This window comes from Mobula hypostoma, chromosome 1 (genome assembly GCF_963921235.1).
Source record: "Mobula hypostoma chromosome 1, sMobHyp1.1, whole genome shotgun sequence".
Classification (NCBI taxonomy): domain Eukaryota; kingdom Metazoa; phylum Chordata; class Chondrichthyes; order Myliobatiformes; family Myliobatidae; genus Mobula; species Mobula hypostoma.
The window spans coordinates 127,088,974-127,104,268 of NC_086097.1; the positions used below are offsets into that span (position 1 = coordinate 127,088,974).

Sequence of the window (15,295 nt, forward strand, 5' to 3'; positions counted from 1 at the left end):
AGTGTTGGATTCCTGTATCCAGAGGCTTGTGGATATTTAGAATCCCAGAATTTTAGATATAGAGACAGGACAAAAATGTTCAGATGACACTAAAGATCAAATGTGAAAATACTGTGCAATGGAGCATTTTAGAGGTACTGTATTCCCGCTGCATATCTTCTAATCTCGTGGTTTATCTTTACAGGTAATGCACATTGTTTTTCTGTTTTGATTTTTAGAAAGGGAACACGGGACCATCCGGTGAGAGAGGGATCAAGGGCAGGAATGGTGAACCCGGCACAATGGGCCCTGTAGGACCTCGTGGACCATCAGGGCATAATGGCCCATCTGGACCGCCTGGTGTCCCTGGACTTCCTGGGAAACCTGTAGGTGTTATTGGAAATCTGCTCCCAAGTTGTTTCTCACGTCGGCAAAGCCACACTGAAAATAACTCTGATTTGTTCCAATTAGGCAACGCCTATCACAGACGAGCATGTGATGAAATTATGCAACAACATACTTCGCAGTGAGTACTGACAATTTCCCATGTTGAATGGTAGCAACACCAAAGCAATACAGTGAACGTGTTTTCCCACAGCCCTTTGCACTGTTTCCATGTACTAGCTATGCAGCCCCAAATGTGATTTCTGGTTTTGTTGCCTGTAACTAATAATCTCTGCATTCTTTTCATTATGAATTGGATGATCTTTAGGTTAAAATAGAAGTGGAAAACTCTCTCCACTGTTATTGCACTGTAACAGCAGTGTATGTAATCTACAAAATGCATTGCAATTCATCACCTAGGCTACTTTGACAGCATCTCTAAAGCCATCAAAGAAGGTCTAGTGCAGCAGGCAGAAGGGAATTAATTGTACCCCCTGCAGATTCACCATCACCCTAATTTGGAAATACATCACTGTCTAGATCCTGAAACACACTTCCTGCTTTTTAATCGCCTTCATGAGATGGTTCAGTGCTGTTTTCTCAAGGGAAATTAGCAATGGGCAGAAAACACCAGTGTCTTGAAAACAAGTAAATACATTTAAACTACTTATTAGAAGACCAAGAGGGAAAAATTTAAACTTCAATCAACATTTCTAAAATGGTACACACACACACACACACACACACACACACACACACACTCACACACTCACACACTCACACACACACACACACACACCCACACCCTCTCACGCTCTCACACTCACACTCTGCTGGAGGAACTTGGGCAGTATCCATGAAAATGAACAAACAGTTAACATTTCATGCTGAGACCCTTCCCCGGGACTGTAGCTAAAATGGTGATTTGTGGGAGCTCCCTGTTGACCAAATAAACTACTGAGTTTTCCACATGACAACAATGACCTCAGGAGTACCTTTAAAGAATTCCTTACAGGACACAGTTACTGGGTTGTGTTGTAACAGCATATGCCAGTTCAGCTGCCTCTTCTAATGCTCCTCACTCTGTATGCTCATTAATACGAGCAGAAGCAAAGATGTTTCTCCTGGAGTATGGAGGCAAAATAATCTCAATTCACTTAAATTTATTTACAGCTTATTTAGCAGTGTTGTCAGAAATACAATATTACATTGTCAATTTACCTTCTACCACTGAAAAATGGGGACCCTTGTCACGAGAAGCCATTGGGACTGTATACTTGAATTTATTATTATTGTGCTGTTACTACAGCAATCCTGCCTTTCAGTTATCAATATATAATGTTGTGGCTCAATAAAGTTCTGTCAAAATTATTGGCAAAGGCTGCAGGGAGACCTGATACAAGTTTATAAGGTTATGTGAAGCATAGACAGCCAGCCAGTATCTTTGTCCCAGGGTTGAAAATACTAGATGGCATGCCTCTAAGGTAAGAGGGAGTAAGTTCAAAGGAGATGTGTGGGGCAAGTTTTTAACATGAAGAGTGGTGGGTAACTGGAATGTGCTCCCAGGCGTGGTGATGGAAGCAAACATGGTTGAGGTATTTAGAGATTATAGATAAGCATATGAATGTGCAGGGAATGGAAGGATAATGATATTCTCTAGGCAGAAGTGATTAGTTTAATTAGGCATTTAGTAGCCAGTTTAATTAGCTCAGCACAACATCATGGATCAAAAGGCCTGTTCGTGTTGTACTGTTGGCACCCAGTACCTCACCCAGGGGCTGCTCGTCATTTCTGAGGCTGGAGAATGTGGATGAGAAGATTGCCCGATCAAGAAGCACGTTGGAATGGATTGCCCTCATTGGTGAATTTCATGCAGGAGATGTATATGTAATCAGGCCAAGGCTGGTCTTGGCCTGTGACTGATTGGAAGACCCCTATCGACACGTTCCTTGAGATTTTTTTTATGCATAGTGAAACATTAAAACTGATTTCACCTTTACAGAATAGTAGATGCCTGTGAAATATTAAGAAATGCCAATTTTACATCCTTCCTATTACACAGCTCAGTTGCCATCACTGCTTCAAAGCATGAGACCAAGTTGCCAGTGTGAAGGAATTCAAGGAGCTCCTGGACAACCTGGTGCTCCGGGGCAGCCAGGACAGAGGGGATTACCTGGATACCCAGGCCGAACAGCCAAGCGAGGATACAGAGGGCTACCTGGTATGCCTGGACTACCAGGAATGAAAGGTACACAGAAAAGAAAATTCCTAGAAGGTGTGGTTGGGAACATTGGAACAGTATTAAACTAAACAATAATATCAAAGCAGTAAGACTCCAACAGTCCACTTTCCAACCATTTGGAAAATTCTAATGGTTCAGCGTCTAGCTTACCTGGTAACGTTTGCAAACACCACTCACCCAGTCCTGTTACACATACCCTCTCGTCCAGTCACCTGATCATGTTTACCATCACCACTCTCTGAGCCCTGTTACACACATTCTTGTCCACTCACCAGGTAACGTTTGCAAACACCACTCACCCAGTCCTGTTACACATACCCTCTCGTCCAGTCACCTGATCATGTTTACTATCACCACTCTCTGAGCCCTGTTACACACATTCTTGTCCACTCACCTGGTAACCTTTACAAACACCACTCACCGAGCCCTGTTACTCACACCCTCTCGTCCAGTCACCCGATCATGTTTACCATCACCACTCTCTGAGCTCTGTTACACACACTCTTGTCCACTCACCTGGTAACGTTTACAATCACCACTCACCCAGCCCTGTTACACACACACTCGTCCACTCACCAGGTAACGTTTGCAATCACCTGTCTGTCTGTATCTTGTTTTATGGCGGTTGGCATCCAGCTTAATGGTGCATTACCGCCACCCTCTGCTCCAGAATGTGCACTAGACATACATTCTAAATCCCTTCACCCAATCACACACACACACACACACACACACACACACACACATATAAACAAACCTACACTTCACCCTCCCATCTTTGACCATCCTAGTATCCTATTCCTGTTTATTCGTCATATTCTATAAAAAACCCCTGTACCCCTTAAAAACGCTAAAAATACCCGGACTTGTGCTCTCTCACCCATGCCCAGCAACCCTTTTAATGTGAATTCCTGCATCTCCAACTCCCTTAATTTATTTCTCATCATCTCTCTCTGTATCCCATACTTCCTGCAACACAAAACTACATGTTCTACTGATTCCTCTTCCTGACATTCCTCACACAATCCTGTCTGGTGTTTCTTTATCATTTTCAATGTTTTGTTTAATGCACAATGCCCCAGCCTTAACCTAGTCCACACAATTTCCTTTCTTCTGTTTCCATTACCTACCCTAGTAACTGCAATACTCTTTTGTATTTGATATAAATGCCTCCCTTTCCCCTCCCTGTCCCATCTTTCTTGCCACATTCGGTTGACTTTTTCCCAGATTACACACTTAACCTCTGCTTTACTGATACTAATGTGCATTTCCACATTTTCTTTCTTTAACGCCCTCTTTGCCAACTCATCCACCCCCTCATTCCCCTTCACCCCTACTTGTGCTGGAACCCATAGAAATTTTACCTGACCTCCCTGATTTGCAATTCTTGTAACTAACTGAAGGACTTCATAAAGTACATCTTGCCGACTGTTTGTGTGAAAAGACCTTAAACTTGCTAGAACTGAGGATGAATCTGAACATATCAATGCTTTGGCTTGTCTGGCTTTCTGCACCCATTGTAACGCAACCAACACTGCCAGCATCTCCACTGTAAACACCCCTAACGTTTGCAATCACCGCTCACCGAGCCCTGTTACACACACTCTTGTCCACTCACCTGATAATGTTTGCAATCACTCACTCACCCAGCCCTGTTACACACACACTTGTCCACTCACCAGGTAACGTTTGCAATCACCGCTCACTCAGCCCTGTTACACACACTCTTGTCCACTAAGCAGGTAACGTTTGCAATCACCACTCACCCAGCCCTATTACACACATTTGTATCCACTCACCTGATAATGTTTACAATCACTCACTCACCGAGCCCTGTTACACACATTCGTGTCCACTCACCTGATAATGCTTGCAATCACTCACTCACCGAGCCCTGTTACACACACACTTGTCCACTCACCAGGTAATGTTTGCAATCACTGCTGACCCAGCCCTGTTACACACATTCGTATCCACTCACCTGATAATGTTTACAATCACTCACTCACCCAGCCCTGTTACACACACACTCGTCCACTCACCAGGTAACGTTTGCAATCACCACTCACCGAGCCCTGTTACACACACTCTTGTCCACTAACCAGGTTCCCAGTTTCAGCTTTCCCAACCATTTGCAGGGTCCTAGGTTCCTGCTCTCCCCTTGCCAGAGCACCAGTTCCTGAGTTCCCTTTAAACTCACCTGATTGTATTAACTGTGCTCCCTTGAAACTTACCGGCTTCACTGAAATGTTACTGTCTAATACAAATTAAAAGTGTGTTAAAGGAATAATAAAATAGCATCCAATAGACAAAAAAATCTTAGGCCAGCCCCTCGACGTTTCAAGCATGCTAGAGTAATGGAGTTTTAATCACTATCCCTGATTTAAGGTTAATAATTGTGTATTAAATTTTGTTGTGGATCAGTGTTACAAATTTCTACCACCTGAGGAGGGCTGAAAATCATTAAAATAGTAGTTCCTGGAAACATTCAGCAGTTCAGCCGGCATCTCTGAAAAGAGAAGCAGTTATTGTTTTAGACCAAGGACCTCGATGAAAGAAAGACCAGAGATGGTAGCATGGATCATAATGGAGACTCCTTGTGGTGTACAAACACGGCGGCGCCATCCCAGTCCTGTTCACCAGACCTGGAACACCTCGCGATCAAGTGTCGTCCATTTTATCTGTTGCAGAAGATTTTAACGATCAGCTTGGTAGTGGAATACATCCTACTTCAGGCTAGTGTAAAACAGGCTCTTGATGAACCAAACACTGTAATCAACAGGCATGAAACAGCACATCCGGAAGCCTTCCTCATCATTTTGGGGGGTCTTAACAAGGCCAGCTTGAAAGAGTCTCCAAATAATTATTACCAACAAATCGCTCGAAGTGCTAGAGGGTCCAACACACTGGACCACCGTTACACCACCATCAAAAGTGCTTACCATGCGATCCCACGGCCAACTTTGAAAAGTCTGATCGCCTGACTGTACTTCCACTCCCTGAATATAGGCAAAGACTGAAGGCTACAGCACCAGTAGTGAGGACCAAGAAGGTATGGCCAAGGGAGGTGCAGGAGTGCTTACAGGAGCACTTTCAATCGATGACTGGACTGTATTCAGGGATTCATCTTCGAGTCTGAATGAGAATGCCACAGCTGTCACTGACTTCATTAAAGTTTGTGTGGAGGAGTGTGTGCCAATGAGAACTTACTGTACATTCCCAAAGCAAAAGCCGTGGGTGAACCAGGAGGTTCATAGTCTGCTGAATGCTAGATCTGTGGCATTCAAGTCTGGTCAACCCAAATCTGTACAAGAAGACAAGGGGAGGGGGGAGCTATTTCAAGAGCTAAGGAACAATTCCAAGCGAGGTTGGAGGCGACATCAGATGCACATCAACTCTGGCAGGGTTTGCAAGGCATTACTTCCTACAAAGCGAATGCAACATCATGAATGGTAGTGTTGCTTCACTCTCCGAGGAGTTCAACTCCTTTTATGCTCACTTTGAATAAAACCAAAATTGTGAAGATCTCTGCTGCACCCAGTGAACTGTGATCTCTGTCTTGGAGGTCGATCTCAGGCTGTCTTTCAAGAGAGAGAACCCTCACAAGGTTCTCTCTCTCCAATAGGGTTCCTAGGAAGGCTCTGATAACTTGTTCCAAACAACTGGTGCGTGTGTTAAAAGAAATTTTCAATCTCTCATTGGTGCAGTCGGAAGTTCCCACCTGCTTCAGAAGGGTAACTATTATACCAGTGTCGAAGAAGAGTAGTTGAGCTGCCTTAATGAAGACTGTTCAGTAGCTCTCACATCTAAAGTGATGAAGTACTTTCAGAGGTTGGTTATGGCCAGAATTAACTCTTGTCTCAGCAAGGACCTGGACTCTGTGCAATTTGCCTATTGGCACTCTAGGTCTATGGTGATCATGATCTCGTTGCCTCTTCTCGTGGTCTTGAATCACTTGGACAATGCAAATACCCATTGTCTACAGCTCAGCATTTAACATATAATTTCTACAATCAATTGTTTAATACAATCATTCTCCAGAACCTGGGCCTCTGTACCTCCCTCTGCAACTGGATCCTCAACTTCCTAACTGGAAGATCACAATCTCTGCAGATTGGAAATAACATCTCCACCTCGCTGACAAACAACACTGGTGCACCTCAGGGATGTGTGCTTAGCCCACTGCTCTACTCTTCCTACACTCAGGACTGTGAGACTAGGTGCAGCTCAAATGCCATCTGTAAATTTGCTGACAATACAACTATTGTTGGCAGACTCTCAGATAGTGACGAGAGAGCATACAGTAGCGAGATATATCAGCTGGTTAAGTGATGTCACAACAACAACCTTGCACTCAACATCAGTAAGACCAACGAATAGATTGTGGATTTCAGAAAGGGTAAGACAAGAGAACGCACATCAGTCCTCATAGAGGGATCAGAAGTGGAGAGAGTGAACAATTTCATGTTTTTGGGTGTCAACATCTCTAAGGATCTATCCTGGGCCCAACGTATCAATGTAGTTACAAAAAAGGCACAACAGTGGCCATATTTCATTAGGATTTTGAGGAAATTTGGTTTGTTACCTAAAACACTCACAAATTTCTACAGATGTACCATGGAGAGCATTCTAACTGGCTGCATCACTGTCTGGTATAAGGGTGGGGGGTGGGGGGGTTGGGTGGCTACGACACAGGATCGAAGTAAGCTGCAGTGAGTTGTAAACTCAGTCAGCTCCATCATGGGCACTAGTCTTTGTAGTATCGAGGCCATCTTCAAGGGGTGATGCTCAAAAAGGCAGCATCCATCATTAAGGTCCCCCATCACCCAGGACATGCCTTGTTCTCATTGCTACCAGCAGGAAGGAGATACAGAAGCCTGAAGACATATTCTCAATGATTCAGGAACAGCTTCTTCACCTCTGCCGTCCAATTTCTGAATGGACATTGAACCCATCAACACTACCTCTCTCCTTTATTTCCATATTTGCATTACATATTTAATTTAATTATTTAATGTTTATATAGTTACTGTATTTCACAGGTTTTTTTCTTTTCTATTATCATGTATTGCATTGTACTGCTGCTGGAAAGTTAACAAATTTCACAACAAATGCCGGTGAAAATAAAACTTGATTCTAATTTCGCATGTGGTGTGATTACATCCAGAAATAATTACTACTGTGGGTTACTCCAGGTGAAATAAAGATTGGAAACACAACAGACTGCAGAATCTGAAGGAACTCAGCCACTTGCGCAAAATCTCGGGGGGGAGGGTTGATGGGGGAGTATTGTCGACATTTTGGGTCAAATCCTTGCATCAGAAATAGAAGAAATAGAGATTGGATTGGATTGCACTGACTCTTATCAGTAGTAAGCCATCAATTTATAGACACAACCAATGGACTTTCCAGAAGGACATGTATGGACGAGATTACTGGGTTAATTCCACCAGTGAGCCTGTAGCATCTGCTATGAAGTCTTCTTCAACCATTTACTCTGGATAAAATCACTGGATTAAGGTCAGTCACATCTGAAGTGCCAATGTGCACTAAAAACTAGGTACAATAAATTATCTTCCTCAGTTTTTATAATTGACTTTCAGATGTTGAAACATTCAAGTGAATATCGGAGAGTGTTTTGCTTTGGAACCAAAGCATTATGCAAATGAGATGTTCCAATTTTCATCACCAATGCCAATTACTATCATTTTGCCTTCTTGGCTAGTAAATTTAATGGAAGTGTTGTTCTGAAAAAGCAAGGCTTAAAATTGAACAAGGTACCTGACACTTATGTGCTTTCTTCTCTATGACAATTCTCAATTTTTTTTAGGCGAGCAGGGGATAAAGGGAGACAAAGGTATGAAGGGTGAAGAACACCTAGGGTTACCAGGTCCACCTGGACAAGCAGGTAAGATGCAGGGAGTCTTCAACGACATTCCTATAAGTTGACACAGGGTTTTTTGTGTTCCATGTGTTGTGCAGTGAGTTTGTAATCAAAAGGAGATGCGGTATACTGTACTCAGGGTCAGCCTCAGGGTGTCAATTAAAGGAGATGGGGATGATTGTTGAAACATGCTGGCATTGTAAACTGGAGCTCTCTCAATAATGCCACTGAGGATCTGGAAATTTTGTAAGCTGGTTCATTATTGTCACATGTACAGAGTTATCGTGAGACGCTGTGTTTTGCATGCCGTCACGTCAGTACATCAAAGTAGTACAAGAGAAAACCAGTCACAGAATGAAGAACCTAGTGTTAATGTTACAGAGAAAATGCAATGCAGGTAAACAATCAGGTGCACGGGCCATGACAAAGTAAGATTGCAAGGTCAGAAGTTCATACAAGAGTTATGTTCAATAGTCTGATGACTGTGGGACAGAAGCTCTCCTTAAGCCTAATGACACATGCTTGCAGGCTTTTGTATCATCTGCTTGATGGGAGGGGTTCCTGGAGAAGAGAGAATAAAACAACTTTTAATTTTATTGATTTATTCCCATGGCTGGATTCTAAAATCATGCCAGCAGTAGTGCTTTAATAATAGGGAAGCTACTGCCAAACTTGGAATAGCAAACAAATTTACTTGTCTCATTCAATGTTGATTTGAAGAGAACCATGGTTCCATTTGAAGAACAACTTTGCTTCAACTTTTCTTGAACCTACTGTTATCAATGGTAACCATGAAGCTACTAGATTTTCTTACAAACCTACTTTGTTCACAGAAGTTCTCACCTCCTTAGGTTTGTACGTAACCCCAGACTCATGACAGTGTGAATGGTTTTTTATGTTCTTTCTCACAACAATGAAACAAAGAGAACTGTGTGGTTGAAAGCTGGTTGAACTTGAAGTGGAAAAAAAATTGTACCCATTTGCACTGGGTGGGAATTTTATTCCTTTAACACTAAAAATATTACTTTGGTATGAAACTTCCCCAAATGCTATTTCAACAATAATACAGAGCCCAGTATTTGTCCCTAGCATGACCTTCAGTTCCATTGGCTAAATAATGATGCTTCCTGGTACTAACTCTATTCCCTCTATAACTATGCCAAGTAAGGGGCAATGTTCAAGCTTCATTCTCAGTTTTTCTCATCTCCACACTCGTCAACCCCACTTCTCATTTCATACACGGCTCATGATTAAGGCTGACCCTTTCTTACATTCTCAATAGGCTTTACGGCCTCCGGGCCATCTTCTAGTGGGAAGATGTCCCCTATTAATAATCCTGTTGCTGGATGGCGTGGAGGATGACAGTAGGTGAAAGAGAATCACAGGCAGTCACTAGGACCATAGAGGGCTGATAAACCAAGAGCCTTTCCACCCGGAGATGATAGCAGTTCATGCAGAAAGCCAGACTTCTATGAAGAACGATGTCAATCAGCTTAAGCTCTACCAAGGTACTTCTCACTGTGAGTAGTAATACTGTCCTCACACATGAGTCAGCATTACTTTACCCATAGAAATCAAGGTTGAGAATTAACCTGAGATTCCCAAGCAGCAGGAGTATTCTAAGCTGCCACTTCTGATCTCTACCACACTTAAAGTTTGTTGCTGGGAGGACACCCTTTCTTCATACTCAAGGTGTGAAGACGTCATCTATTCCTGCTTAAGTCCATAGGAGTACAAATGGGAATAGGAATAGTGAGCATAGAGATTTGTTATCGTTATGCGTTTCCTAAAAGTACAGGAAATCATGGGCTGGATTCATGTAATATTATTCCTTATAGAGATCTCCCAACAACCTCCTGCCAGGAGGACCTGGCTGTTGCCATGTACAAAGAACATGTCCCTTATAGGTACTAATCTCTGCCAGCATGCTAAGAGTCCCTCTTAGCCCTTGGTAGCACTCCCTTCCTCTCTCCCACAGTAGAAGCATCCAACCATAACAGGAAGAGTGTTGCTTGTGTTGTGCATATCCCTTTAGGGTCCAGCCCCCCAGATAGTAGCTATGAGGCCAAATGTGATTCAACATAATAATGCAGACTAAAATAGATTTTCTGAACTGGATGAGACTGTCCCGGGAATGTTGCAATCATTAAGGATATGTGTAAGTGCAGGGCTGACACTTGATACTGTTTTGAGGGCAGTAAAAAGTGGGTAAAGAATTTCTTAGCTGTTGACCCTTGAAAGCCTATGAAATAACTGAGCAAGTGGCTCATTGGCTAAGAACAATTAAAGGTGAGCAATAAAGGCCACAGCTGAGTTAAAAAGAGAAGGAAGTCATAGAGATTACATGTTAGTTATATTATCCTCTGTACACTGACAAATGCCACTAATATGGTTATCCACCCTGGGTAGGTAAAGGAACAAGTAAGGATGGTATTCAAATGGTGAATAATTTGGAAACGTGTGTCCTTTTTTACACTAGTCACTGAAAGAAAATGCAGGTGTATTAAGTAACTAAGAAGGCAAATAATATATTAGCCTTCATTGCAAGAAGCTTTCAATATAGGAAAAACAATGTATTAATTAAGACATTGGCACCGTGGTAGCATGGTGGATAACGCGATGCTATTACAGCTTAGGGCATTTCCAGAGTTCGCAGTTCAATTGCAGTACCGTTCTGTAAGTAATCTGTGCATGTGGAATGGATAGGTTTTCTCCACAGTCCAGACAGGTACCGGATAGGTTCACCGGTCGTTGTAAATTGTCCCATGATTAGGTTAGAGTTAATTGAGTTTGTTAGGGGTTGCTGGGGCGGCGTGGCTCAAAAGGCCAGAAGGGCCTACTCTGCGCTGTATTGCTAAAATAAAAAATAGTTATACAGGTCACACATTTTAGTCGCCTTACCTAAAAAAAAAGGATGTACATGTGGCAGATGGGGTGCAGCAAAAGTTCTCCAGGCTGATTACTGGGATGAATGTTCATACAAGGGGAGATTGGTTTGGCAGGACTGGCAGTCATGAGAATTTGGAAGAATGAGAGTGGAACTCCCTAAAATATACAAAGTCCTGGCAAGGCTTTATACATTTGATGATCCTTCTGATTGGAGAGCAAGCTCCACCATAAAGGATCACAGGCTCGGAACAGAGTGTAAGGCATTGAAGACGTAAAGTGAGGAGAAAGTTTTTCACACGGTGGATGAAGAAGCTGTAGAACTCTACACAGAAGGTGGTGGTGACAAAGATACCAAATATATTGAAGGAGGGGAATAGACACAAAAGGCATCAAAGGGTTTAGGAAGAGGGATGGAATTTACAATGGAGATAGAAAATTAATCACAATGGTAGAAGAGACTGAGTAGCCAGTTCCTGCTCCTGTACTCTGTTTCTGTTCTTCTGCCTTTTGTCTATATTTGCCTGTGTAATGAGTCCAAAAAGCTTACAAGGATTATCCCTTTCACGTCTACCATACATTACATAACAGCATTGGTCAACATTCCAGGGCTTCCCGGGCTACCAGGTCCTCCTGGTCACGGATTTCCAGGGGTGGATGGGGAGCCAGGGAGAAATGGAGCACCAGGAAATCCAGGGAAGCGTGGTCCACCAGGAATGCCAGGCATCTGCGATGTATCCAGCTGCTACAATTCCTATGACAGTAACCAAAATCCATACATCAAAGGACCCAACTTCTGAGGGTGAGGAATAGTTTGGTGTCTGTGAGCTGAATCTCAAAGTGTCATCTCATGTGCTGCCGAAGAGGAGGAACCAGTCTCAGGAAACAAAACAACCATCACAATACCAGTCAGCCAGTTATTAGAGGTTCCATCTTTCATCTTGGTTTGCTACTGATTTCAGAATATTTCAATATAAACATTTTAAACACATGGCGTGCTGTGCATGTATGTTTATCTTCTGGCATTTTTAAAAATAAATTTTGATAACAGCTTTATTATTATCTGTGTACATCATTTTTGCAGATTTAAGTGGAGTGTCTACAATGTGCAGATTTTCAGGGGGTAACTTTGATCTTGGCAAGTTGAGCCTAATGGTTCACCACAGTAGAACTCACTGATTATCATCTTATTAAAACCAATGGACAACTGATCCAGTAATAAATGAGTCATGATATTGAATGTACCCATTCTAGATTCCCAAACTTAAATCTTATTACTTTGAAATACGATGAATTCTGGTTAATTAGGCCATTCGGTTTATCAGGGCAGCTGGTTATTTGGGACAACTCTTAAAGAGCAAAAACAAATGGAGAAAATTGCTGAGATTCCCTTCATTTATTTGGGACACTATGCTGCTTGATTGGGACAGGAGACTTGCTGAACAGGTTCTAAATAGCATCAATGTGTGACCGTTAGACGTTATACCATGCTTAGAGCAAACTGTTTTAAATAGTGTCAGTTGCCTGTGTTTGTGTTCTAAAGAGCACTGATCTTTATCATTGATAGTTGGTGAGAAATAAGCAATAAGACAATTCAGAGCTGTTTTGCCCACTGCGGTTTCAAGCATTGAGGCTTGGGGATGCCAGAAATGGCCGGGAGTGAAAATGTAACAATTTCACTACTTCAACAGTTTAGAAACTATGAAGAATTCTAAGGCATTGACAATCATCTTGAATGTTACCTTTAGTCCCATCAGGCACTCAAGTCTCACCTGTGGGTTCAAGTAGTGGCCACACCCCAATATACCGCTTCAACAGGTGGGCTAAACCAGGTCTCATAGTCTGTGAGATAGGGACATGCCTGTCCTAGCATGTGAAGTCAGCTCTGGCGGACTGGGCAGATGAGATTTAGAGTGAGATTCAACAGCCAGAAAGGCAGTTCTGCAACATTACTTGGAGAGTGAAGGGCATGATCATCCACTGCATCTGGGAAGACCCCAGCCCCACTGGACCTGGATCTTCAAGGTCAAGAGAGTGGAACTGTCCCAGTGCAACAGCGTTTCGACTTTAAAGATGCCCGCACAGGTTTCCTGTGATTGTCGAGACACAATGGACAATCACCAGTAGTATTGGTAGAGTTCTAATTTGTTCTGTATTTTGTGTAAATAAATAATTTGTTGCTCAGTTAAATAGTAGCTTGATTTTCTTTTATACTTCTTTACCTATTTCCATGAAACTTTGGCTAATTGGGGCAGCCGCTTAATTGGGCCAAAATGTCCTGGACCTGATGTGTCTTAATTATCGGAATCCACTGTATTTACTTGAGGGGGATTATATGGTATCAATCGATGTTCAAAAGACAAAATTACTTAACTACTTTAGTCTCTTTTACAAAAGGGTTTTGGTGTCAATAATCACTATTTCAAATAGCGTTACCCCCACCACCCACCCCCAAACAAGGAAGAGATGCAACAAATGAAGCACAATAAGCACAGGAATATTATTTTACATGAAGCTCATTTTATCATAACAAAGGCTATAATTCTGAAAAGGATTTGCTAAACACACTACAACTCTTAAAAACTAGGAAAGCATACCAGTGAGTTGCAGACGGACAAATTGTCTGTTACAGAAGGATGCCTCTGGGGAGAGATCCTTCCTGGACTGAGGGTGGGGGGTGGATTCTACTTTCTCTCATCTTTAACTCCCAACACTTACTTTATTCTAATTATACTGCTTTTTATCATTCATCTAGTACTGACGTAATCTGCAGGTGATGTTTCATAACTGTATTAAGTCAAGTGGATGGAGCTCCTTGATTAGGTTAACATAGACAATTCCGATGACAGTGGCCAAAATCCTCACAACAAAAGAACCAACGTACTGTAGTTGTTTCTGCTCATTAGGTTATAGGTCTAGCTAGGTCAACATGATCAGTGTTGTTTTTCGTCATCAGGTTAAGAGGCTCAGCAAAGACTACTAGTTATAAATTTAAACTATTTAATAGTAAGCATTTTGAACCTTGGGCGGTGCCTTCTGCTGTGCTAGAAAGCAATAAGCATCCTGGGCCTGGAGAATGAAGATCCATCACAAATGAAGATCAATCAAAAAAGCTGTGGATGCTGGAAACTCGAGATGAAAACCAAAAATGCTGGAAACTTTCGGCTGGTCAGGCAGCATCTGCGAGAAAAGTAACAGTTAATGCTTTAGATCAAAGACCATTCACCGGTATTGAGCAAGGGTCTGGTACCTGAAGCATTAACTTGGTTTCCGTTTGTCTGACATGCTGAGTGCTTCCAGCATTTTCTGTTTTCCTTTAAGCTATCTCAATTACTTTCTGACCATCATGGTATGGATTACAACACAGAAGCAGGCCTTTTTACCCATCATGTCCAATCTGTATTCTATGACAGCAATTTTCTAGTTCCATCCATTGGGTCTTTCTCTGTAGTCTTTACATTTCCATCAGAAAGGTGACATCTCACTTCCAGCACATCTGTAGGAAATGCATTCCAATTCCAAATGTGCTGTGTAGAAGAATGGTTTCAGTGTCTTACTGTTTCTAGTTTAATATTTTAAAAAATGGTACTTAAAAGTATCTGAAGCTTACAAATAATTTCCCCTTAAGGGCTCAGAAGGCCTGCCATGCATTTTGTTGCCAGTGGTACACTGGAGCTCACATAATTAAATCTTGACCTGTTCTGATGTAACAAATGTCAACCCAGAAGAATAAATGAACGTCCAAAATAATGTTTGGTCTACCTACACTCAGCAATGGAAAACACCGAAACCTATCGATAACAGGTTTGAAGATCTCAAAGATTCAAAGTATATTTATTATCAAAGTATGTATGCAGTATACAACCCTGAAATCTGTCTTCCCGCAGAGAGCCACGAACAAAGAAAACCCTGGAACCTGT

General features: G+C 42.2%; 1 protein-coding gene across 1 annotated transcript in view; it reads left to right on the forward strand.

Moving 5' to 3' along the window:
* Positions 1-12,795, forward strand: part of LOC134339989 (collagen alpha-1(XXI) chain-like) — a 258,137-nt gene extending 245,342 nt beyond the window's left edge. The window contains exons 25-29 of the mRNA XM_063036872.1: positions 219-365; positions 451-505; positions 2,426-2,611; positions 8,436-8,513; positions 11,985-12,795. Of these exons, the coding sequence (XP_062892942.1) occupies positions 219-365; positions 451-505; positions 2,426-2,611; positions 8,436-8,513; positions 11,985-12,175 (657 nt within the window). The 3' untranslated portion in view covers positions 12,176-12,795. The remainder of the gene's footprint in view (positions 1-218; positions 366-450; positions 506-2,425; positions 2,612-8,435; positions 8,514-11,984) is intronic.
* Positions 12,796-15,295: the final 2,500 nt, after the last annotated feature.